The sequence below is a fragment of the Bufo bufo genome, chromosome 2 (assembly GCF_905171765.1).
Source record: "Bufo bufo chromosome 2, aBufBuf1.1, whole genome shotgun sequence".
Lineage (NCBI taxonomy): Eukaryota > Metazoa > Chordata > Amphibia > Anura > Bufonidae > Bufo > Bufo bufo.
In genome coordinates, this window is record NC_053390.1 from 727154343 (window position 1) to 727179865 (window position 25523).

At 46.1% G+C, this 25523-nt stretch overlaps 1 protein-coding gene across 1 annotated transcript in view; it reads left to right on the top strand.

Annotated features, from left to right (window-relative positions):
• The first annotated feature begins 7454 nt into the window (after positions 1-7454).
• SCFD2 (sec1 family domain containing 2) overlaps positions 7455-25523 on the top strand; it is a 590379-nt gene continuing 572310 nt past the window's right edge. The window contains exon 1 of the mRNA XM_040418874.1: positions 7455-8241. Coding sequence (XP_040274808.1) covers positions 7455-8241 — 787 coding nt within the window. The remainder of the gene's footprint in view (positions 8242-25523) is intronic.

Here is a 25523-nt window from a genome sequence, read left to right on the forward strand (position 1 = left end):
AGGTGTACTGGGTTGATTGTTAGCAAGGCTATTTTTTCCTCCTTCTCCCAGTGGCCTGTGCGGGTTATAGATTATTCCTGTGGGCTTTGGATGTGTTGTGGATTGTCTGCTCCAGCTCAGCACAAGATAAGGCCTCTGTGTTTCTTCCCTTGTTGTCTTTTGTCTAGGCCTCTAGGGAGACGCTTGCTTCCTCCTGCTTGAGAAAGCAGGTCGCCTCTTCCCCTTTCCCTTCTGCTCAGGGTTGTCCCAGGGTATATAGACGTAGGCACGAGGGCATGTGCATATCCACCATAAGGGTATGCACATGTGCACAGCAGTATAGGGAAAGCTTCAGGGATCGCTAGGAGGTGACCCTTTCTCACCAGCTTTTGGGCCTAGTCTATTGTTCTGTTTGTTTTCCCTGTGTTTGGTTATTTCCCTGCTGATATACCTTCCGTGACACCACCACATCGGAGCCATGGTTCTCCTAGGCCACTTTATGGTGATGCTCAGAGGCGTAGCTATAGGGGGTGCAGAGGTAGCAGTCGCTACTGGGCCCAGAAGCCTGTGAGGGCCCAAAGACCCTTGAGGTGCATAAGAAGACTGTAACGGGGTTCCGAAGGTGCACTCGGTTCCCCATTAGCCGCAGACCTGCTGCTTAGCTTCGGGAGCAAGGATCTGTGTTTGACCTCGTTCCCAGGGCGGCTTTACTAGCCGGGTGGCTCCCTGCTCCTAAGTCTGCCTTGAGCGCCGAGCTGATCACTCGGTGCTCGACTGGTTGGTCTGTCGGTCATGTGACGCTGGCCACGTCACATGACCCTCACTCCCCACTATAAATACAGGCAGCCTGCTGGCCACAGGTTGCCTGTTAATTTAGGTTCCACCTGTGGTTTTGTCTTTCCTGGCGTACTTACCTCCTGCTGAATTCCTGACGATCCTCTGCCTGCTCCTTGTGTACTTTGCTGCTCTCCTGGTATTCTGACCCCGGCCTCCTCCTGACGATCCTCTGCTGACTCCTTTGGTACTACACGACTCTCCTGGTATTTATGACCCAGGCTTCTCCTGACAATTCTCTGCTTGTTCCATTTGTACTTTGTAGCTTTCCTGGTATTGACTCGGTCCGTTCACGTTCTGTTGTTTGTCTGTCTGTCATCCCTGCACTTAGTCCAAGCTAGGGATTGCCGTCCAGTTGTCCCCTGTCATTAGGACTCGCGAGGCAAGTAGGCAGGGCCAGGGGTAAGAATGGAGCGCAGTGGTCACTTCCCTCCCCCCTGTGTGTGTGTGTACGCGACCGTTACAAAGACACCAGTATTATAGAAAGTACATGTTGGTCAAGCAAGTTACAACTTTTGCTGGAGGGAAGGGGTTAGGTCAAAATTTTGACATGGGGTGGGGGGGGGGATTGCTGTTTAAATTTTTGCCTCAGGCACCACGAAGGCTATGTGCTTTTCTGCCCTGGCCACAAAGCAATAAGTGAAGGAGAGCCGCAGGTGAACTCTTGCACCAGGGCCCGTAAGCCTTTAGCTATGCCCCTGGTGATGCTGCATGTGTTGACGCAGGGCCGTGGTGCCAACATTGACACACTGGCCACGCTTCACCTTCTGCCCACAAATTTGACAAATGGCCATGTTCACCTCCTCCTCCAGAGGCCTAACAAAAAATTGCCACACCGCCGAGTATGGCATTTTCCTCTCCAACACTCTGTACTGACTGCCTGCTACCGCTGCCTTCGTGAATCCTTGCACTGCTACTATCTGGGCAGGTAGTCTCCTGCGAAGCGGGCAGTTTACCCCGGGCACGTTTGGCTACCGACCTCCCACTGCTGCCACCCTGCTGACTCCCGGCCACGCTACCACCTTGCTGGCTTAGCTGCTGCCTCACGTGCAAGCTGCCACCCCTCTTCTACTGATGATGATGAACCCCCTTCTTCACCCGGCTCCCAAGTACGATCGGCTTCATCATCATACGCTACTGTCTGCACGCCACTGATGTCCCCCTCAATGGTCTCAGGACCAGGAGCCTGACCGCTCGCAACACCAGCTCCCAACGCGACTCTCATCATCACTACTTGCCTGCCTACCGGAGGAATCGGTGGCTCCTCCAGATCTTGGCTGAGCAGTAGCTGCTGACTGCCCTCTAGTAACTCGTTCTTGCTGAAAAGTGGAGCGGAGCCTACAGCATATAATAGTTCTCTAGCAGAGGGAACAGAAAAGGACAAAGGCAGGTTGAGGACAAGTGAGGGCACAGGGCCTGCTCCCGGGCCATGCCAACTAAGCGTTGTGTCACCGACTGTTGGCTGGGGTTGTCTGATGTCACTTGTGACAAAGTAGAAGACTGAGTTAACCATTCAAGCACCGCTGGGTTGCTGGTCAAGACATGACCGCTAGATGACACGGGGAGCTCAGGCCTCTTGCTGCGACTCCTGCTCTCCCTCCTTTCTTGCTGCCTGCGACAGAAATATTTTGGCGGCCACTGCCCGTTCCCTTTGAAGGGCCTGTCACCTGTCTGTCTGACATACTGTATAATGAAATAATTAAATTAAAATAATACCCCAAAAAAAGGCACTAGCACAAAGTAACTGACCCGTAGAACGGCAAATAAGATGTACTTTTTTTACACTTATAGACCCCAAAATAGGCTGTAATACAAAGTAACTGCACCGCAGAATGGCAAATAAAATGTACATTTTAGACCAGGGATCAGCAACCTCCGGCACTCCAGATGTTCTGAAACTACAACTCCCAGAATGCTCTATTAACTTCTATGTGAGTTGTCAGAGCAGCCGACCATGTTTGCATGCTGGGAGTTGTAGTTTCACAGCAGCTGGAGTGCCGAAGGTTGCTGATCCCTGTTTTAGACTATTAAAACACCCCAAAAAAAGTGTGTAGAACAATTTAACTGCACCGCAGAATGGGAAATAAGACGTCCTTTTTTTTACACTTATGCACCCCAAAAGAAACTGTAGAACTATTTAAATGCGCCGCAGAACGGTTAATATGACGTACGTGTATTTCCTATAAATACATCCTGCAACACAGCACTTTCACCTCAATAACAAACAAGGTTTGCTGGAATTACAGAGGTATCATCTAGTAGTGCAAACCTAAAAGCAGCAGTATAATGGCAATTAGGATCCTCAATTAGTGCAGGAAGGTGTAACAGAATCGCTCCTATTACCCAGGCTGTACACTCTCCTATTGCACCCTGTTCTCCTTTTATAGTGTAGATCAGCGGTCCCCAACCGCCGGGCCGCGGCCCAGGACCGGGCCGTGGAAGATTGTTAGCCGGGCCGCGGCGATCAGGGCAGTCTTTAACTCTGTACTAATGAAGCGCTTCCATTAGTACAGAAGGACCAGGGAGCGGTGAAGGATCTGTACTCACCACTTCCTGGTCCTCGGCTCGGCTATCGGCTGTGCAGGGCTGCGCACAGTGTGAGGTCTCTCTGTGACCTCACACTGTGCGCCACTATACACAGCCAGCCGACAGCAGAATGAAGAGGATCGCGATGGTGACCAGGAGAAGGAGAGGTAAGTGTTTTTTTTTAACTTAATTTTATTTGCACTGGGGGCTGGTGGCTGACCTGGGGGACATGGGGCTAATTGGGGGCTTATGGCTGACATGAATTTTTTTCTTATTGTTCTCCTCTAAAACTAGGTGCATCTTATAGGGCGAAAAATATGGTACAGTGCAGCAGAGACCATAGTCAGTTTATATAGTCATTATATAGTGTTATATATTTTAATATGCACCTTGTGTTTTGTTAAGCGCGTGAATCAGTCAGCCCCGCCCCCAGATCACTTATATCCATGCGCTGTGATATTACTATTTATATCCTTGCACTGTGATATCACTATTTATATCCATGCGCTGTGACATCACTGTTTATAGCCATGCACTGTGACATCACTATTTATATCCATGCACTGTGACATCACTTATATCCATGCGCTGTGACATCACTGTTTATGTCCATGCACTGTGACATCACTATTTATACCCATGCACTGTGACATCACTATTTATATCCATGCGCTGTGATATCACTATTTATATCCATGCGCTGTGACATCACTGTTTATAGCCATGCACTGTGACATCAGTTTATATCCATGCGCTGTGACATCACTATTTATGTCCATGCGCTGTGACATCACTATTTATGTCCATGCACTGTGACATCACTGTTTATATCCATGCGCTGTGACATCACTATTTATGTCCATGCGCTGTGACATCACTATTTATGTCCATGCGCTGTGACATCACTTACAGTCAGGTCCATAAATATTGGGACATCGACACAATTCTAACATTTTTGGCTCTATACACCACCACAATGGATTTGAAATGAAACTAACAAGATGTCCTTTACCTGTACACTATCAGCTTTAATTTGAGGGTATTTACATCCAAATCAGGTGAACGGTGTAGGAATTACAACAGTTTGCATATGTGCCTCCTACTTGTTAAGGGGCCAAAAATAATGGGACAGAATAATAATCATAAATCAAACTTTCACTTTTTAATACTTGGTTGCAAATCCTTTGCAGTCAATTACAGCCTGAAGTCTGGAACGCATAGATATCACCAGACGCTGGGTTTCATCCCTGGTGATGCTCTACCAGGCCTCTACTGCAACTGTCTTCAGTTCCTGCTTGTTCTTGGGGCATTTTCCCTTCAGTATGTAGTGTACGGGGACTGTAATACCCGTCACTACCAAAGGTCACTTGGTGTGCTGTCGTCCCTCCTTACTTATGGGGAAGTTGGTATATGTTATCTTTATAAAATGTCATGTAATGTAATGCTATGTATTTCCCTGTTACTATGAAACTTGCAAGTACAGGCCTGCTAGGGGTGTCATTCCAGCTTCTAGTCACTAGAGGGAGCTAGAGAGCCCTAGTTTATATAAGGCCCAGACAGGGAAGCAAAAGTCAGTCTAGTGTGTAGTCTAAGGAAGTAGTCTAGTCTAACCAGTTGGAGATTAGACCATGTCAGAGACCAGTCCAGGCCTGAAGCCTGCGGACCAGGAGAGGGTGCTTCAGTCCCTGTAACCGGGTTCCAAATCCAAGGAGAAGGTTCCCCTCCTGAATATATATGCTGAAGCAGTCTAGACCACAGTTCAGAAGTTTCTAGAGTCTGAGGAAGTTGAGAGGGCCAGAGGCAAAGCGCAGAAAAGCAAGAGGTACTCAAAATAACAGAGGAGGTACTTTATAAAGAGAAAACCAAGGAAATACGCCAGAATTAAGGTAATGGGCCTTGGAGAAGATTTTCTATGTCCCAGGATCAGTCAGAAATAGAGTACAAGCTCCTGTACTGCAAGTCCTGTGTTTCACACTCTGAATTCACCTTGCTCAAATCTGTATTGCCTGCATCGACCGTATTGAGAAATCAACTGTATGCAAAGGAACTGCGCTTCCGTAAATGTCTCTATATGAAAACTACTAAAGTTGGAGTTCTGATTTAACATCACGTGGTTCCTCATTTATTCCTGCTATCAGCAAACGGCGTGCCACCGTTTAATTGGCACTGGCGTCACGAACTTTCTATCATCACCTGCCCTTGCAGAGAGTCAGCCGTACCAGGTTAGTGTCTATTGCACTACATCACCCAGAAACACCTATTACACACAACTTGAGTACGCTGCAAGTTTTGTCTTCAGCAAGTGAAATGCATGCTCAATCGGATTCAGGTCAGGTGATTGACTTGGCCATTGCATAACATTCCACTTCTTTCCCTTAAAAAACTCTTTGGTTGCTTTTGCAGTATGCTTTGGGTCATTGTCCATCTGCACTGTGAAGCGCCGTCCAATGAGTTCTAAAGCATTTGGTTGAATATGAGCAGATAGAGCAGATAATATTTCCTGAAACACTTCAGAATTCATCCTGCTGCTTTTGTCAGCAGTCACATCATCAATAAATACAAGAGAATCAGTTCCATTGGCAGCCATACATGCCCACGCCATGACACTACCACCACCATGCTTCACTGATGAGGTTGTAGGCTTAGGATCATGAGCAGTTCCTTTCCTTCTCCATACTCTTCTCTTCCCATCACTCTGGTACAAGTTTATCTTGGTCTCATCTGTCCATAGGATGTTGTTCCAGAACTGTGAAGGCTTTTTTAGATGTCGTTTGGCAAACTCTAATCTGGCCTTCCTGTTTTTGAGGCTCACCAATGGTTTACATCTTGTGGTGAACCCTCTGTATTCACTCTGGTGAAGTCTTCTCTTGATTGTTGACTTTGACACACATACACCTACCTCCTGGAGAGTGTTCTTGATCTGGCCAACTGTTGTGAAGGGTGTTTTCTTCACCAGGGAAATAATAATTTGGTCATCCACCACAGTTGTTTTCCGTGGTCTTCCGGGTCTTTTAGTTTTACTGAGCTCACCGGTGCGTTCCTTCTTTTTAAGAATGTTCCAAACAGTTGTTTTGGCCACGCCTAATGTTTTTGCTATCTCTCTGATAGGTTTGTTGTGTTTTTTCAGCCTAATGATGGCTTGCTTTACTGATAGTGACAGCTCTTTGGATCTCATCTTGAGAGTTGACAGCAACAGATTCCAAATGCATATAGCACACTTGAAATGAACTCTGGACCTTTTATCTGCTCATTGTAATTGGGATAATGAGGGAATAACACACACCTGGCCATGGAACAGCTGAGAAGCCAATTGTCCCATTACTTTTGGTCCCTTAACAAGTGGGAGGCACATATGCAAACTGCTGTAATTCCTGCACTGTTCACCTGATTTGGATGTAAATAACCTCAAATTAAAGCCAACAGTCTGCAGTTAAAGCACATCTTGTTCGTTTCATTTCAAATCCATTGTGGTGGTGTATAGAGCCAAAAATGTTAGAATTGTGTCCATGTCCCAATATTTATGGACCTGACTGTATATCCATGCGCTGTGACATTACTATTTATATCCATGCACTGTGACATCACTTATATCCATGCGCTGTGACATCACTTATATCCATGCGCTGTGACATCACTATTTATATCCATGCGCTGTGACATCACTTATATCCATGCACTGTGACATCACTTATGTCCATGCGCTGTGACATCACTATTTATAGCCATGCACTGTGACATCACTATTTTGTCGTGCATTTTGACAGAATCTGTGACAGAGGTCTTTAAAAAAGCCTCCAATGCAGACGTGGACGGGGCTTTCTGTTAATTTATAAAAAAAATATGTTTTTTGTGTGTTTTCACTTACCTAAAAAAAAGCAATTGTGTAAATAAAATAAAGTTACGTAGGGAAAACAAATGATACGTGGATTAGTTGCTGATAGCAACCAATCCCTTTCCTCAGGGCTTGAAGACGTCGCTCTGATTGGTTGCTATTAGCAACCCGGACGCCACCACTCTCCCGGCCCTGGTGATGACGTGTTTTGCGTGCGCCCTGAGTGTTGTGGAGACACGTCATCAGCAGGCAGCTGTCAGAGCGGACCCGGCGTGCTGTCACTATGGCGAGCGGAGCGGGGCTGACCGCCTTCAGTCAGAAAGTATGGGCGCCGGTGCTGGCCAAGTCCCGGCGGGCTGTGGTGTTCATGGACGAGCCGTGCGCCGAGGTCCTGCACTGGTGCGGCGGGGCCGAGCTCCTCCTGGCCGCGGGGGCGCTGAACGTCAAGGAGTTCTCCAGCTTCGAGTCCGGGAGTCCGGGCCAGCCCAAGGCGGTGTTCGTGGTGAGCAGCCCCCTGCGGGGCCGGTGTCTGGACGTGATCAGGGACGTGGTGAGCCAGAGCTCCTTCCAGTACTGCATCGTGGTGACCACCGTGAGCCCCGGGGAGGCTGAGGGCAGGACTGCCCAGGAGCAACTGGAGGAGAAGCTGTGCCAGTGGATGGGGAACATGGGCTACACCGCTGAGGTCCTATGGGCCCCCATACTGCTGGCCCCTCTCAGTCCTTGCCTCCTCCTGCTCCCAGCTTTCCATTCCCTCTTCCCTCTCCTGCCAGGACCAGACCTCCAGGCCCTAAACCGCAGCCGTCCAGACAAGAAGAGGTTCCCAGGCCTGGGGGACGTGGACCTCCCGTCGCTTCCTCAGGAGCTGCAGAGCCGCGTTAAGAACCTGGTGTGCGGGCTCAATAACATTATGGAAGGCATTGGAGTACGGGAGGAGTGCTTCTCTGTGGGGTATCTCAGCAGGATCATTGCAGGAGAACTGGCCAGCTACCCCCAGGCGAAAAATCGCAGGAAGACTGCCCAGAGCAAGGCGTCACTGGTCTTCATAGACAGGACACTGGACATCACTGGTATGAGGACCCTCTTACAACATTTTATAACAGAGACGTAGTTTGAAGGTCCCAGTAGAAACTTTATACCTTGGCCTACCGCTCGCAGATGACGTCACGTACAGAAAAGTGATGATGTCATGCTGCACTAGGTCTATATGAATGTGGGGGCGCTCTGCCCAGTGTAATGTACTTCAGTCCATTGTTCCCGATCAGTCATTGTCGGTGTAACAGCACCGTTCTCTGATATGACTGTGGGAACCAAAGAGACTCCAGAGGAATCGTTCAGGGAGTCAACAGAAGTACCTCTAGGATCCCCTGACGGTCCTTATGAGATGCGTGGCTGGTTGTATGTAAAGCCGGCCTTAAAGGGGTTGTCCAGCCTCTTGATTTTTAAAATTTTTAAACAATCACCAGCAGCATGTTTGTAACTAGTAAAAAAACATCATCGTCCTACTCTCCTGCTCCTTACCGTTCCGTTACAGCTCCCTGGCTCCGTTCCTCCATCTTCTTGTCCACAACGAGCTGAACCCGGACATTCCTCCATTTTCACCCGGCAGCCCCCCTGACTTGAGCATCGGAGCAGTTCATGCTCCGATGTTCTCCTTTGCCCTGCGCTGAATCACGCAGGGCAAAGGCATTTTCAAGAGTTCCGGTGACTAATCGGTCTCTCCATGGGGCTGCCAGGAAGCCCGTGGACGTCACCGCCACTGATGGGCGGCTTTAGCGCTGCCCTAGCCAGTAAAACGGCTAGGGCAGTGCTAAAGCCCGCCCATCTGAGCCGGTGACGTCACCGAACACACTGCCGGGCGGAAGCTTCTGCCCGGCAGTGTGTTATTGTAAACAAAAGAGCCTTTGCCCTCCGCGATGTAGCGCAGGGCAAGGAAGAGCATCGGAGCAACAGATGCTCTGATGCCAACATCAGGGGGGCTGCCTGGGTGAAAATAAGGGTATGTCCTCGTTCAGCTCTGAACCTGGACGACCCCTTTAAACTTCTTGACGGGGTCACATGCGCCGTTACAGCCAATAACTGGCTGTAGTGTTGACGTAGCGGCATGTGACCGGCAGGGAGCAGGTCAGTATGGTTATTTCACTAGGGTCAACATGCTACTGGGGACAGTTAAAAAAAAAAAAAACGGCAAAAGACTCGTCACCCCTTTTAAAAAGTTAAAAGAAAATAGTAAATAATAATAAGAAAAAAAACTGAGTCAGTAAAAAAAAAAATCACATAAAAGTAAAAAACACATACATGTGTATCACCATAACAATCTGCAGTGTGAACGCGTTCACTCCCTTAAACGCAAAATGACATACATGTGCCTCATTTGTGTGCAGGGGAATGAAATGAGAGAAATGAGAATTCTGGGAGTTGTAGTTTCAAAACAGTTGGAGGTTGCTGGACCCTGGTCTATGGTAAAAGTGATGAAATTAAAAAAGCCATAATTAGACTTATCAGTAATTCCTTTTCTTTGAATCCACCATGATGGCCACAAGTGAGAGATGACCCTTGACCTCTGTGGGGGCAGGAATACACAGAGAGAGAGTTTAAAGCGCCCCCACCCCCTCCCTCCCTCAGTGTTTGTAAATTACGAAGGCAGATGAAACTATAGAGCGTTTTGTTTTTGTTTTGTTTTCTTTGTTGAGTATTAACTCATACCCAACAAGTAGGATATACCTTTTTGGCCAAATGCTAAATCTGCAGACGCAGAAAGATTAAGGCGAAAATGTTTAGCAAAAATGTTAATACTAGACCAAGTGGCCGCCTTGCAAATCTGGTCTAAGGAAACACCGGCTTTTTCTGCCCCAAAAGAGGCCATTGCCCTGGTAGAATTCGCTTTGATACCCGGGGGACAAGACATATTCTGAAGGAAGTAGCAACAATCTATAGTAGATCTAATCCAGCGGGCTACAGAAGCCTTAGAAAGCCTCTTCCCCCTTATTTCGTCCCCCAAACTGAACCAAAAGATTATCATCCTTCCTGAAATCCTTTAGTTATTTCTAAGTACTGAATGATGGTATTCCTAACGTCAAGAAGGTGCAATTTTTTCCTCAGCTGCATCCTTTGGGGAGCTGAAAAAGGACGGCAAAACCCTTTCTTGGTCACAATGAAGATCTGACACCACTTGAGGAAGAAAACCTGGATCTAACTTCAACACTATACGGTCCTCATAAATACTAAGATCTGGTTCTCTACAAGAGAAGGCCTGAATTTCACCTGAACATCTAGAGGACATGATGGCAATCAGGAAGGCAGTCTTGAAGGACAGATATTTAACTGAAATTTCAGATAAAGGAAAGAAGGGGGTTCTTGTTGTTAGGGAAATATCCCTTCACCTATGATTGTTGGAATCCAAATTAAAAGGGATTCAATACGAACGCTCGGGAAACTGACAGTCATTTGGATATAGCTGGATCCGATTTTCTCTTTATTCAAAGACAAGCTCACAATAATATAGGCTTGACACAGAAAAAAACCATTACATGACATTTGCGGTTACAAGATATAGATCATACGTAGGTTTCCATTCCTCCCCCCCCCCCCCCCCCTTTCCGGACTTTCTGAGGCTCAGACTATATTATCTGCTAGAGAGGAACTGGGGTGGGGGTGGGTTCTATCACACACACACAAACTGACTTTTTGACCTTGTTTTTAGACTATTATTATTATTATTATTATTATTATTATTATTATTATATCTATTTAACACTGTAAGCTCCATTCAAGACCTGACCTAAATCTCCCATATACACAAGATGGAGGACATGTTTATACAAAATGGATTCTCATCCCTCACACTGGTCAACCATTTAATACCAAGTTAAGGTCCCACTGAGAAATCTTAGAACTCAGATTTTTTTTTTTAGTCTTGATGCTGCTCTAACAAATCTCTTTATCCATCTGTGCTCGGCGAGACTCTTATCAAAAAAAGCACTTAAAGCTGCTATCTGAACCTTAAGGGTACTAGGCCTCAACCCCAGCTCTAGACCGTTCTGCAGAAAATCTAGTATTTTATTTATACCTGGAGAAGAGGTGTCTGGGTAACCCTCTTCTAGCCAACTGCAGAACTTCTTTCAGATTTTAAAATAAATGGCTGATGTAACCGTCTTCCTACTTGCTTTTAGTGTGAGAATTACTTTGTCTGAAAGGCCCTGTCTTTTGAGGAACTCACTCTCAGGATCCAGACAGCTTGAAAATCTGTGGGTTTGGATGGATTATTGGCCCCTGAGAGAGTATTTCCCTCTGAAAAGGAATTACCCATGGTTCTTCTAATGCCATCCGTTTTATAGCTGAGAACCAGCTTCTCTTTGGCCAGTGAGGGGCTATTAAGATTACTGTTGCTGTTTCCATTTAGATTTTTTGTATTACACGAGGAATCAATTGAAAGGGAGGGAACGCATAGATAAGGTCCCAGGCCCATCTTCTGGAAAGAGCGTCCACTGCCCAAGGATTCTCCCTGGGATTTAGGGAACAAAATCGACGGACCTGAGCGTTTTCTCTGGCGGCAAAGCGGTCTTTTTGCGGTAGACCCCACCTGGAAGTAATCCCCTGAAAGATTACCCGATTTAATGTCTATTCTCTTGGATCTAATGTTTGTCGACTTAAGAAGTCTGCTTCTCGTTTTTCTGACCCCTTTAGATGAACAGATGTTAAGGAAAAGACGTTTCTCTCTGCCCAAGAGAAAATTCTTTTTGATACGTTTCCCCAAAGGGTTGGATCTTGTGCCACCCTGATGTTTGAAGTATGTTGTGATGTTGTCTGAGAAAATCTTCAGATGTTTGTTTTTTAGAAGACCATGAGCTTTTGTAGGGGCCAGAAGAACTGCATACAGTTCTCTGTAGTTCGAGGATCTGTTTTTTATGATCTCTGACCAATCCCCATGAAAGTAATAGGTTCCCACCTTCGCTCCCCAACCTGAGACACTGGCCTCCGTCACTATCTAGGCCTCTGGAATCTTGAGCCAGCTTGTGCCCTGAAGTAGATTTTCTTCTTCCCTCCACCAGTTTAGGTCTATCTTGACAAAGTGGAATATTGATTAGTTTGTCTAGGGAGGATTGTTTTCTGTCCCAATTCCCTAAAATCCATGATTGCATAATCCTGCTGTGGGCCTGACTCCATGGGACTGAAGTTATGCAAGAGGTTAGGAGACCCAACATATATATCGCATTCCGAATAGAGCATCTGTGGAGTTTCTGGAACTCTGTTATCTTCTCTATGAGGGATCTTGCTGGGATACAGAATAGAACATAACGCCTAGGAATATTATTTTTGTGGATGGAGCGAGTACTGTTTTTTTTATTTTTTATTAATTAACCAGCCGAGGTCCGATAGGATGTTTATAAAGTCCTCTGTGACCCTGGAGGCCTCTTTCCCTGAGTCGCCAATTATAAGAAAATCGACCAGATAAGGAACGACATTTGTTCCTTTTCCGCGTAGGAAGGCAATCATTTCTACCACTAGTTTGGTGAAAATCCTTGGGGCCAATGATATGCCGAAAGGAAGAGCCACATACTGAAAGGGGTGGAGGGAACCTCTGGGATCTCTTACTGCAAACCTTAGATCTCTTTGAGAACTCTGATGGTTCGGTATATGATAATAGGCGTCTTTTAAGTCTATAGATGTCATATGCGTAGCTTTCCCTTCCGCCTTTTAAGATCTAGATTGGGAAGGATAGGGCCGAAAGGATCTCTTTTTAGCCTCTTTCTCTTTTGGGAACCCCTTCTTTTTATAGCCGGCTTTCTCCAGTATCTTATCTCACACAGGCCCGAACACAAATTCACCCGAGAAGGCGATAGAACATAATTTGGCTTTAGAGGCTTTATCGCCTGACCAGGCTTTCGTCCACAAAGCTCTTCTGGCAGCATTTGAGAGAGCCGTATCTTTGGTGGCAAACCGCACTGACTCAGCTGAGGTGTCAGCCAAAAAAGGTGTGGCGAATTTTAATAAGGGAATAGAATTAATGATATCCTCTCTAGTGGTTTTGTTTTTTAAATGCTCTTCCAATTCAGATAACCAGAAATACATTGCCCTGGCAACGGATGTGGGTGCGATATTGGTCTTTACCCCAAACATAGAAGCTTTTCTTAAGAGGGAGTCCGCTTTATGCTCCATCGGATCGTATAATTGTAATGAGTCCTCAAATGGTAAGGCCGTCTTTTTAACTACCTTTGCCACCTGAATGTCAATCTTGGGGATTTCATTAAAGATCTTTCCGCAGAATAAAACCGTAACCTATTTCTGAACTCCCTGGATACCCCTAGTCTCTTCTACGGTTGAATCCACTCGTCCATGTTCATGTCCTTAACATTCTCATTAATGGGGAATACCTTAGTTTTCTTGGTGCGTAAACACCGAAACATTTCGTCTTGGACTGTACGGGGCTTAGGCACATCCTCGATACCCATGGTAGATCAAAAACGCATCAAAACGTATTGCACTCGTGCGGAAAAAACTGAACAACTGAACGCAATTGCAGACAAAACTGACTGAACTTGCTTGCAAAATGGTGCGAGTTTCACTGAACGCATTCGGACCTAATCCGTCACGCTCGTGTGAAAGAGGCCTAATTCCTCCATTTCGTCCGAGGAAAATAAAACCTTTTTCTCATCTTCAACAATCTCTCCCTCAGAGATGAGGTCTTCCTCGAAACCCCGTGTAGAGGTGGAGGCATCCTCCTCAATGTTCTCTGGATCAGAGGAGAATTGAACGGATAATCTAGGCTTCTTTTGTCGCGAAATAGGGGGATTAGGGGCTCTCCGGGAAAAGATTAATTTCAGAAAAGATAGATGGTTGCTCCTCCTTTAAAACGTCAGAGATGCAGACTTTGCATAACTTTTTTTTTTTTTGTAGCTTTCAGGAAGTCTCTTGGCACATGTAGCGAACTTTAGAGACCTGGTTTTAGATTTGGAATCCTTTGCTCCCTATCGCACAGAGAAAGAGCAACCAAATATGAGCTATTAGATCTGGGTACCACATACAGTGCTGCCCATAATTATTCATACCCCAGACAAATTTTGACTTAGTTACTTTTATTCAACCAGCAAGTATTTTTTTGACAGGAAATGACATAGGTGTCTCCCAAAAGATAATAAGACGATGTACAAGAGGCATTATTGTGGTAAAAAAACATTTTATTTACATTTGAGCAAAAAGTGTCCAGTCCAAAATTATTCATACCCTTCTCAATAATCAATAGAAAAGCCTTTATTGGCTATTACAGCAATCAAACGCTTCCTGTAATTGCAAACCAGCTTTTTCCATGTCTCCACAGGTATTTTTGCATATTCATCTTTAGCAATGAGCTCCAAATCTTTCAGGTTGGAGGGTCTTCTTGCCATCACCCTGATCTTTCGCTCCCTCCACAGATTCTCAATTGGATTCAAGTCTGGACTCTGGCTGGGCCACTCCAAAACATTAATGTTGTTGTCTGCTAACCATTTCTTCACCACTTTTGCTGTGTGTTTTCATGCTGAAATGTCCACTGGTGCCCAAGGCCAAGTTTCTCTGCAAACTGCCTGATGTTGTCGTTGAGAATCCTCATGTATTGCTCTTTTTTCATGGTGCCGTTTACTGTGATTAGGTTCCCTGATCCATTGGCTGAAAAACACCCCCAAAGCATTAGGTTCCCACCACCATGTTTGACAGTGGGGATGGTGTTCTTTGGGTTGAAGGCTTCTCCTTTTTTGCGCCAAATGAAGGAAACCTCATTGTGACCAAACAATTCCATTTTTGTTTCATCTGACCATAACACAGAAGACCAGAAGTCTTCTTCTTTGTCCAGATGAGCTTTTGCAAAGGCCAAGCGAGCTTTTGTGTGCCTTATCTGGAGAAGTGGCGTCCTCCTTGGTCTGCATCCGTGGAACCCAGCAGTGTGCAGTGTCCGTTGGATTGTCTGCCTTGAGACATTGCCACCAGCAGAGCCCAGATTCACCAGGATGGCTTTGGTGGTGATCCTTGGATTCTTTTTCACCTCTCTAACTACCCTCCTGGCCAGCACAGGTGTCACTTTTGGCTTCCGACCACGTCATCTGAGATTTTCCACAGTGCAGAACATCTTGTATTTTTTAATAATACTTTGCACTGTAGCCACTGGAACTTGAAAACATTTAGAAATGGCCTTGTAGCCCTTTCCTGACTTGTGAGCAGCCACAATGCGCAGCCGCAGGTCCTCACTGAGCTCCTATGTCTTAGCAATGACTGTCCACAAACCAACTGCAGAGAGCTGCTGTTTTTCACCTGTAGAGTTGATTAAAACAGCTGTTCCCAATTAATCAGGGTAATTTAGGATGCTTTAGAACAGCTTGGACTATTTGGAATGGTATAGAACTTTTGATTTTCCAGAGACTGTGACAGTTTGTGAAGGGTATGAATAATTTTGGACTGGACACTTTTTTTGTTCAAATGTAAATAAAAGCTGAGAGATGTTTTTTTCCCCACAATAATGCCTCTTGTACATCGTCTTATTATCTTTTGGGAGACACCTATGTCATTTCCCGTCAAAAAATATCTTGCTGGTTGAATAAAAGTAACTAAGTCAAAATTTGCCTGGGGTATGAATAATTATGGGCAGCACTGTAGCAACATAGAGGTATAAGATTCCAACTCCCCACAGGAATACTAACGGAGGGTGCAGCCGGAGAGTGGTCAGGGCCCTCATGACGGGATGCGGGAACTTCAGATGCCCTCATGGTAGCAGAGATGCTGCTTCAGAGCGTCATGAGTCCACTGTCCGCCCCTTTGAAGTCCAGCTGGCGTCTGACATCATCATTGTGCGCACTTGCATGGTGTGCCGTAGCTCCCCCTCCCCCCTGCATGTCGGCCATAAGGAACGGGTTGGCGCCACACCACAGCAGTACGTGTGCGCATCCCACGTGGTCCAGACATCAGGGGTCTGCTTCCTACATGAAGTGGAAGGAGGACCGTGGTACTAGTTGAAGGAGCGCAGGTCCCAGCAGAGGCCTAAGCGAGCGTCCACGTTGCCCCCACGGCCTAGCCTTAGCCCCTGCCGTGGGAAGGCAGCTGGAGAGGAAGGTAAAAAGAAATAAACTCTTCACCTCCCCAGAGAGAGGCCTCTCTGTACACTGACCCCGTAGGGACAGGAAAACGCTGGGGGCATTTTAAACTCTCTGTGTATTCCTGCCCCTACAGAGGTCAAGGGTCATCTCTCACTTGTGGCCGTCATGGTGGATGGAATGGAAAAAAATATATATAAAAGTAACCTGCAGAAATAAACAAAAATTCAAATCATTCTCTTTCCCAATTTTACGGCTAAAAATAAACAAAAAAATATACGTATTGCATGGTATCGTACGTAGTATCCGAAAGTGTCCACACTCTTATGGGGTCATTTATCAAAATGTTGTAAAGTAGAACTGACTTAGTTGCCCATAGCAACCAATCAGAGTCCACCTTTCATTTTTGACAGCTCCCTTGGAACTTGAAACGTGGAATCTGATTGGTTGCTATGGGCAAGTCAGTTCTACTTTACACCATTTTGATAAATTACCCCATTAAAGTATAAAAATAGTTACCGTGTTTGGGGTACACAAAATGGCCGATTCTCTGGTCAACTCACACCCCACTGTAAAAAAAAATAATTGTCAAAATGTGATCAACCTGTGCTTCTAGCTCAGTTTAGAATTTTAGTTTCAATGGAGGTGCTGAATCTCACTTAATACTGACATACCCTGAGGATAGAGCATCAGTATTTGGAACCCACAAACATATTTTAATGGTCTCTAATGGCTTTATGCCCTGAAGTCACCTTAACACAACTATACATTTTGAACTGACTTGTATTAAACCTCCATGATGTACAGTTATGTCATGGCGATCATTGTCTGACAGCCAGGCTACCACTGTAACAACAAGGATCGGAGATATCGCCGATCCTGGCACAATTTAACTCCATTGATCAATAGCTATTGTGGCATCTACACGGTTAGAGGGAGTGGGTCCCTCTGTGCTCATTGATCCACGATGGGTTGCTATGGCAGCCGGAGGCCAAAGAAAGGTCCCCAGGACTGCCTGTCCATATGCTTATTAGGCTGTATCACACCTGTCAGCTTAAGGGCTCATGCACATAACCGCAATACACGGGCATCGGCCATGTGCTCCCCGCATCATGGATACGAACCCAATAACTTGAATGGGTCCGCAATCCAGGAGATGCGGTGCAGTACGGATCGGAAGCCCATGGAAGCACTACGGTGTGTTTCCGTGGTGTTTCTGTCCGTGCCTCGGCACCGAAAAAAAATAGAACATGTTTTATTTTTTTGTGGTGCGGACGGATCATGGACCTATTCAAGTTGAATGGGTCTCGATCTGTCCTGGCTGCTGCACGGATGTTGCCCGTGTATTGGGGACCACAAATTGCGGGCCCCAAATGCACTGAACGGCAGTGTGCATGAGCCCTAAGGGTCCATTCACATGACCATATCCATTTTTCAGTCTGCAAATTGCAGATCCACAAAATATGCATGCAGTCCATGTGCATCCAGCACTTTGTGCGGGCCCCATTGTATCAATGCCTATCCTTGTCGGGCAAAACGGCCAAGAATTGGACATGTTCTGGTTTCTTTGCAGGGCTGCAGAACGGACATACAGGTGCGGACAGCACATGGTGTGCTGTCCCCATTTTCCGTACGCCTCCCACAACGGCACTTAGCAGGAGGGTACCCCGCCCCCAGGGACAGGAAACGACGTAGAATGCAGAAGTTTAAATGCCTCCTCCCCATTACCTTCTCCAGTCGTTTCCTGTCCCTTGGGATGAGTGGAAAGCTGGCAGGCTCCCTCCTGCCGAAGTTCCATGCGCCCAGCCTGCGGTGAGTATTCCCTGCTTGTCAGGAGGGCTGTGGCAGAGCGACGGACGCTGTGGGCGAGATACGGCTCCCACCGCATGCTTGTGGCGTAAGTCCTGACTTCAGGCAGCCCCCGGACGGTGCACGGGCTCAGGGGAAGCCAGTTGCAGGGCCAGAAGGCGCGCGGGATCTCTGGGCCGAGATCTCGCGAGATCCGGTCATGTGATCTCGGCCGGACCACATGACACGCAGGCAAGTCATGTGACCAGGAAGTGATTCAAATTTGGCGGCGGGAAGCTGCAAAAACGCCGCAGAGTGTCTCCAGCAGAGCAGAGTGGATGCCTCATCATGTCTCTGCAGCAGGAGAAGCCTTCTGATGCCCCTAAGGCCCCCAGTCCGGTAAGCCTCCTTCTCTGGAGTAGTTTATATATACTATCACCTTTGGGATTTTGTTTTTTGTAATCCTGGTGACGGCTACCCCACTCCTTCCCCTGCACTAAAGAAGAGCCCCTGCTCTCTTTGTACTTACAGAATAGAGAAACCAGAAGGAGTGGGGAATCTGCACAGAAGAAAAAATTTGCTATTTGCAAAAAGCAACTGGCAGGACATAGCAAAAAAACGATCTGCCAAAAGTGTACTGATAAAATAATGGCTGAAGATTCCCCTTCTTTAGTGGAAAATTTACGGTCCATTATAAGAGAAGCAGTGAGTTCAGCAGTGGAAGCAAAAATGGCGTCTTTTCCCCAAAAACCTTCCACTTCTAAAATGGTCACGGAACCCGAGATAGAATGGGATATGGAGGACGACGATTTTAATGATTCGTCGGACTCGGGATCCTCCTCTGATGAGGAAGTCAGCGGTCTGTTATGCTCATTAGAAGACACTGACAGTCTCTTGAAGGCTATAAGATCAACTCTGAATATTGAGGAACATAGACGATATTCTTTAAAAGGCCTCTGATAGAAGAAAGGGGTTTCCGCCAGAGTCCAGGTTCTTCCAACAGCGCCGTTCCTTTCGCCCCCCAAAAAAGGGTAGACAGGACCGTAGAAAAAAGGATCCCTCTAGTTCTTGCCAGTCCTCAAAGGGGAGAGGTAGGAATTTCCTCTTTAGTCAGGATAAGTCTTCAAAACAATCCTCCCAATGACGCCATGGGCCCGGTGGGGGGGAAATTGAAAGAGTTTGTCCCTTCCTGGGAAAAGATCTCAAACTCAGCCTGGGTCCTAGACGTAATCCGGAATTTTGCACTCCCCCTCCAGACAGATTTGTATTAAACAAAAAATTGATGTCAGATCACAGTCTCCTAGAGTCTCAGATTTCCATTTTGTTAGAAAAAGAGCGGTGGTTCCAGTTCCAGCAGACCAGGAAGAAAGGGGATTCTACTCCCCAATTTTTCTCGTAAAAAAAAACAAATGGCTCCTTCAGAGCAATAATCAATCTAAGGCTCCTCAAGTATATAAAATACAAAAAGTTCAAAATGGAGACGGTAAGATCTACAGTGAACCTTTTAACACAAAACTGCTCCATGGTAACACTCGACCTGGCAGACGCATATTACCATGTTTCCGATCCATCAGAAACATCTAAAATATCTACGTTTCACCATTTTTAGGGGAGAGCGTCTTCTACATCTCCAGTTTCAGGTGTTACCTTTTGGCCTGACCTCAGCACCCAGAGTGTTCACAAAGATTATTGCAGAAATCTCAGCTTTTTTCCACCAGAAGGGGATAAACTTCATACCCTATTTTGACGATTTTCTCATTACAGCAGCCTCCCAGACTCAGTTGCAGTTACAAGTGAAGTTTGACCTGGAGACCTTAAGATCCCTAGGTTGGAAACTGAATCTGGAAAAATCAAATCTATCACCCAGCCGAAAGATGACCTTTCTAGGTATTCTTCTGGATTCCAGCCAGATGACCTCTTTTCTTCCAGAACAAAAGATTCGGGACATCAAATCAAAAATTTCCATCTTTTTACGCCAGAGAAAGGTCACGTTCCGAAGAATTATGAAAATTCTGGGACTCATGACTTCGACGATTCCTGCGGTGAGTTGGGCCCAGGCTCACAGGAGGCCACTACAGGAATTCCTGCTAAAACAGTGGAACAAAAGCATCTTCTCCCTGGAAAAGGCTGTTACCTTACCTCCAAGGGTCAAACTCTCCTTGGGGTGGTGACTGAACGAAAGAAACTTAGTCAAGGGCGTCCCTTGGAAGCTCTCCAATCAGATAGTGGTAACAACAGACGCAAGCTGGGCAGGCTGGGGAGCCCATTGTCAGGGTCAGCTGTTACAGGGATCCTGGGATGCAGAGACCCTTCCCCTTTCTTCAAACGCCAAAGAGCTTCTGACCGTGTATATGGCCCTAAAAGCCCTGGCTCCAGTCATCCAAGGACAAAACGTAAAAATCCTCTCTGACAACTCCACCACGGTGGTATATCTCAACAAGCAAGGGGGCACAAGAAGCAGTTCCCTTTGTCAGATAGCATCTCGGATCTTTTCTTGGGCAGAGTCAAACATCCAGTCCATAACCACTGTCCATCTAAAGGGGGACGAGAACACACTGGCGGACTTCCTGAGCAGGAAGAGAATTTGGCCAGGGGAGGGGAGCCTCAAAAAAGCGGTGTTCCAGAACATCTGCAGCAAATAGGGAGTCCCAATAATAGACCTTTTTGCTTCCCAAAAGAACAAACAGGTGGACCTTTTCTATTCCCTCTCGGCGAAGAACCATCCGGTGAGAGTGGATGCCTTAGCGGATCCATGGCCGTTGGGTCTGCTCTATGCGTTCCCCCCCCCCTTTCCAGCTCATACCAAAGGTTCTGGCAAAGATAATAGAGGAACGAGCCCATGTCATCCTAGTGGCACCATACTGGCCCAAAAGGCCTTGGTTCTTTTTCCTTCTGAACCTCTCCAAGGGGGACTTCTGGACCCTTCCACAGTCTCCGGAACCTCCTCCATCAGGGCCCAGCTTGGCATCCGGCAATCTGCCGACTAAAATTGACAGCGTGGAATTTGAGCGCTCCATTTTGAAGTCCAAGGGCTTCTCTGATGCGGTTGTCTCCACCCTGCTCTCTAGCAGAAAGCGAGTAACTTCCAATATCTACTGGAGAAATTGGAAAACCTTCCTTTCATTTGCCAAGGAATCCTGGAATCCCACTCTTCCCCCAGATATGAGGGTAATCCTAGACTTCCTTCAGAAGGGGCTAGATAAAGGTCTTCGTCTCAGTACCATCAAGGTCCAGATTTAAGCCCTTAGTGCCTTCTTGGATATGAGATTGGCGGATTTGGATGTGGTCATGAGGTTCATAAAGGGAGCCAGCAGACTTCACCCAGTTATTAGATCTACGGTTCCGCCTTGGGACCTTAATTTGGTCCTTTCCGTCCTTATGGACCATCCCCCTAAGGTTGCTGTCCTTTAAATCCGCTTTTCTCATAGCTATCACCTCAGCTAGGAGAGTGGAAGAGATACAGGCTATTTCATGCAGACCTCCATGCCTATCCATCCTTGACGACAGAATTATATTGAGACATGAACCCTCCTTCTTACCAAAGGTATTCTCAAAATTCCTCTGCCAACAGGAGATTTCCTTACCCACCTTCTGCGCACGGGCAAAATCTTCAAAAGAAAGACGTTTCCACCATCTGGATGTACGCAGATGCATACTTGTCTATCTGGAAGCCACAAAAGGACTGCGAACATCCGACCGTCTTCTGGTCCAGTTTGCAGGCCAAAATAGGGGGCAGGCAGCGGCAAAAATTACTATAGCCCGCTGGATAAGAATGACCATTACAATGGCCTATACAGTTAAGGGTCTTAGTCCTCCAGAGGGTTTAAAAGCCCATTCAACCAGAGCGATTTCCACCTCTTGGGCAGAATCCGCCTCCTTGTCTCAGATCTGCCAAGCCGCTACATGGTCAAATCCTTCCACCTTTTTCAACCACTATAGGTTGGATGTTCAGTCCAATTCGGATTTGTCGTTCGGACGAAAAGTCCTGTCAGCGGCAGTCCCCCCTTATTGGATTCCTTTGTTATTCCTCCTGCTAAGTGCCGTTGTGGGAGGAGTACGGAAAAGATGATAATTACTCTTACCGGTAATTGAATTTTCCGTATAGCCTCCACAACGGCACTGGGTTTTTCCCACCCATTGTTTGCTTGTATTCTTTTGTCTATTATAACTTGATTCATATCTCCCTACAAATTAAAAGGTTACTTCTTCAGCATCATCCTGGTTCCTTTGGTACTTACTGGAGAAGGTAATGGGGAGGAGGCACTTAAACTTCTGCTTTCTACGTCGTTTCCTGTCCCTGGGGGCAGGTTACCCTCCTGCTAAGTGCTGTTGTGGAGGCTATACGGAAAATCCAATTAACGGTAAGAGTAATTATCATCTTTTTTACTTCCCCATTGAAAACTACAACTCGTCTTTCAAAAACTTGTCTTCATACAGGCACATCAACGGAAAAATTTAAAACGTTGTAGCTCCTGCAATTTGATGATGAAAAAAACCCAAAACAGGCCGGTCAGTAAGGGATGAATTAGTTATATGTACTCAATATGGTATCTTTGGAACACAAAAATCACTCTGCAAAATCAAGTCCCTATGTGGGTCAATGGAAGAATAAAAAAACTGTCTTTTGTGTTGATGCAAAAATGGAAAAACTGAACACCAAAATCTTCTCCTTTGTCTAGATATTGCTTTTACAGTCCTGTTATGGTGCCCCCTGCTGCTGTGTACAAGTCAATCCAGATGGTGGGCTTGAGATACCCGACATGTGTGACCACCGGTACTGACACATCAGGTGGACATTCTGAGAGGAAATGAATAAGAACAGTAGGGGGCACCATAACAAGTATGTCACAGCAATACCCAAAGGCAGGAGGGGTCAACCTCTTTAATTGTGTATACAGGCAGAATGTATTTTTTTCTTTATCAATTGAAATACAGTAGTAAAGGTGAAGAATGATGATCAGGCCATGTACAGTAGATGTTCCTGATTTTAGTGAAAGTTCTTGACTCACAAATGGAATCTGTGGCTTTCTTATGGAAACCTCTACATGCCGGTTTCCCTGTCATACAGTGATGTCTTTTTGATGTAGACTACATTTTTTGTAATAAATGCATTAGATCATGCGTTCGTTTTTGTCCTTTTGTTTCCTGTGAGTAATCTTGCTAACCTGGGTTTGGGGGCATGTCCAGAAGTTGCTTCACACCTGGTTATCCATATTCCTTCGGACCTGGGTACAGAGATGACCAGTGGTAGTTGTAATGTCAGAGGTGTGATCCTCTACAGAGTGCCACAGCATGCATTAGGCTCCGTCAGGATTGAGTCTATTTTTGGAAGACTTTCCTGACTTATACCTCCACTTAACGTCCTGATGTCTGCACTGTATAGGCATACAGTCACATATTTTTCCTTTTAAAGGGGTTGTTCACCCCTGGGGAACTTTTCTGTAGACCCCCTGAGCGTGGCCAGACTTGTGGTGGGAATCACGCTTACCTGAACCCCACCGCTGGACACCGTCTCCATCACTCCCCTTTGAGTGCCGTAGATCTTAGGTCTCCCTGTATCAGCATCTGGTTTGACCAGGGTCAGGTGGCCACTGCTGCACATGTCACAGGGTCAGGTGATGCATGGGTGACACATCACCTCTGTGGTCAGTCATTAAATGGGACGGAGATGCTGTAATGTTGAGGGCGTGCAAGTAAACAGTGACGAGAACGCAGCGCTCCCTTGAGTGCTTTGTTCTCTTCACACAGTTGTAGTAAAGTCTACTAAACTATTCCATACAGTGAAAGAAAAGTTACACCTACACAAACTGTCCTGGGGTGTGCCTGAAGGACTCTCTTTCTGTAAATGCTAGGTCAATTGGGCTCTATGAATAAGGGAGCTCTGGAGCAGGCCGTAGATGTTCTCATGGTTAGGTATTTGTGACCCCATCAAATTCAGTCTTGTATTGTCTGGACCTGACGGGCTTGGCAGCCTACATTACTCAGCAACCACAATACATGCTATGAAGGCGCTGAACAGTTCACTATGACCAATTCTGTTTGGCCATAGGTGCCATTCCCAGTATACTTCTCATCTCTGCCAACCAAAAAGATCAGAAGAGCAACTCTTGTTTTCTCTTGTGTTTTTTGTATCATTTCACATTTCTGAAAACTGATGTGCGTGCCTGCACTTATTTTTTTCCTTGTACATGTATTAATTTTTTTCATTGCTTGTCTTTCCTTCATATCTCTTTTGTCAAAAACAAAAAATGTTTTTTTTATTATTTTTTGTCCTACCCGTTTTTAGCTACATAACATTTAGAAAGAAATTAGCACCCCAAGTCTTACATGTTTGCCCACCCATCGCATTTGCTGAACGTGATGGAGTCACAACGTTGGGTTACCTCCACTTCGGTAATAGGGATGCTAAATTGTGGCCATATTATGTCCGTGTAAAAGGACAGGGTGCAAAAAAGAAAATATCTGCAACAACTGCAGCATTTGCATACAGATTTGTTGTGGATTTTGCAGTGGATTTCACACTATACATTGCAAAGGGGGAAATCCATGGTGAAAATCCACAGCATACATTGACCTGCTACTGCAGCGATCAGCAATCTCCGGCACTCCAGCTGTTATGAAACTACAACTCCCAGAATTCTCCTTTCACTTCCATAAGGCCTCTTTCACACGGGCGTCATGTTTTTGGCCCGGGTAAGATGCGGGTGCGTTGCGGGAAAATGCGCGATTTTTCCGCGCGAGTAAAAAACCTTGTAATGCGTTTTGCACACGCATGAGCAGCATGTTTGGTACCCAGACGCGAACCTGGACTTCTTCACAGAAGTTCGGGTTTGGGTTCGGTGTTGTGTAGATTTTATTATTTTCCCTTATAACATGGTTATAAGGGAAAATAATAGCATTCTGAATACAGAATGCTAAGTAAAATAGTGATGGAGGGGTTAAAAAATAATAAACAAATTTAACTCGCCTCATCCACTTGGTCGCGTAGCGGATCTCCTCTTTGTACTTTCTTCAGGACCTGGCTAAAGGATCTTTGATGTCACTGCGCTCATCACATGGTCCATCACATGATCTTTTTTTACCATGGTGATTGATCGTGTGATGTATCATGTGATGACCAGAGTGACGTCACCACAGCTGCTTTTCCTGCGCACAGCAAAGAAGAAGACAGAAGAGATGCCGGCTGCGCGAACAAGTGGATTAAGGTGAGTTAAATTATTTTTTTTTAACCCCTCCATCCCTATTGTACTATGCATTCTGTATTAAGAATGCTATTATTTTCCCTTATAACCAAGTTATAAGGGAAAATAATAATGATCGGGTCTCCATCCCGATCATCTCTTAGCAACCTTGCGGATGCTTGCGATTTTCACGCAGCCCAATTCACTTCTATGGGGCCTGCGTTGCGTGGAAAACGCACAAAGAGGAGCATGCTGCAATTTTCACGCAACTCACAAATGATGCGTGAAAATCACCGCTCATCTGCACAGCCCCATAGAAATGAA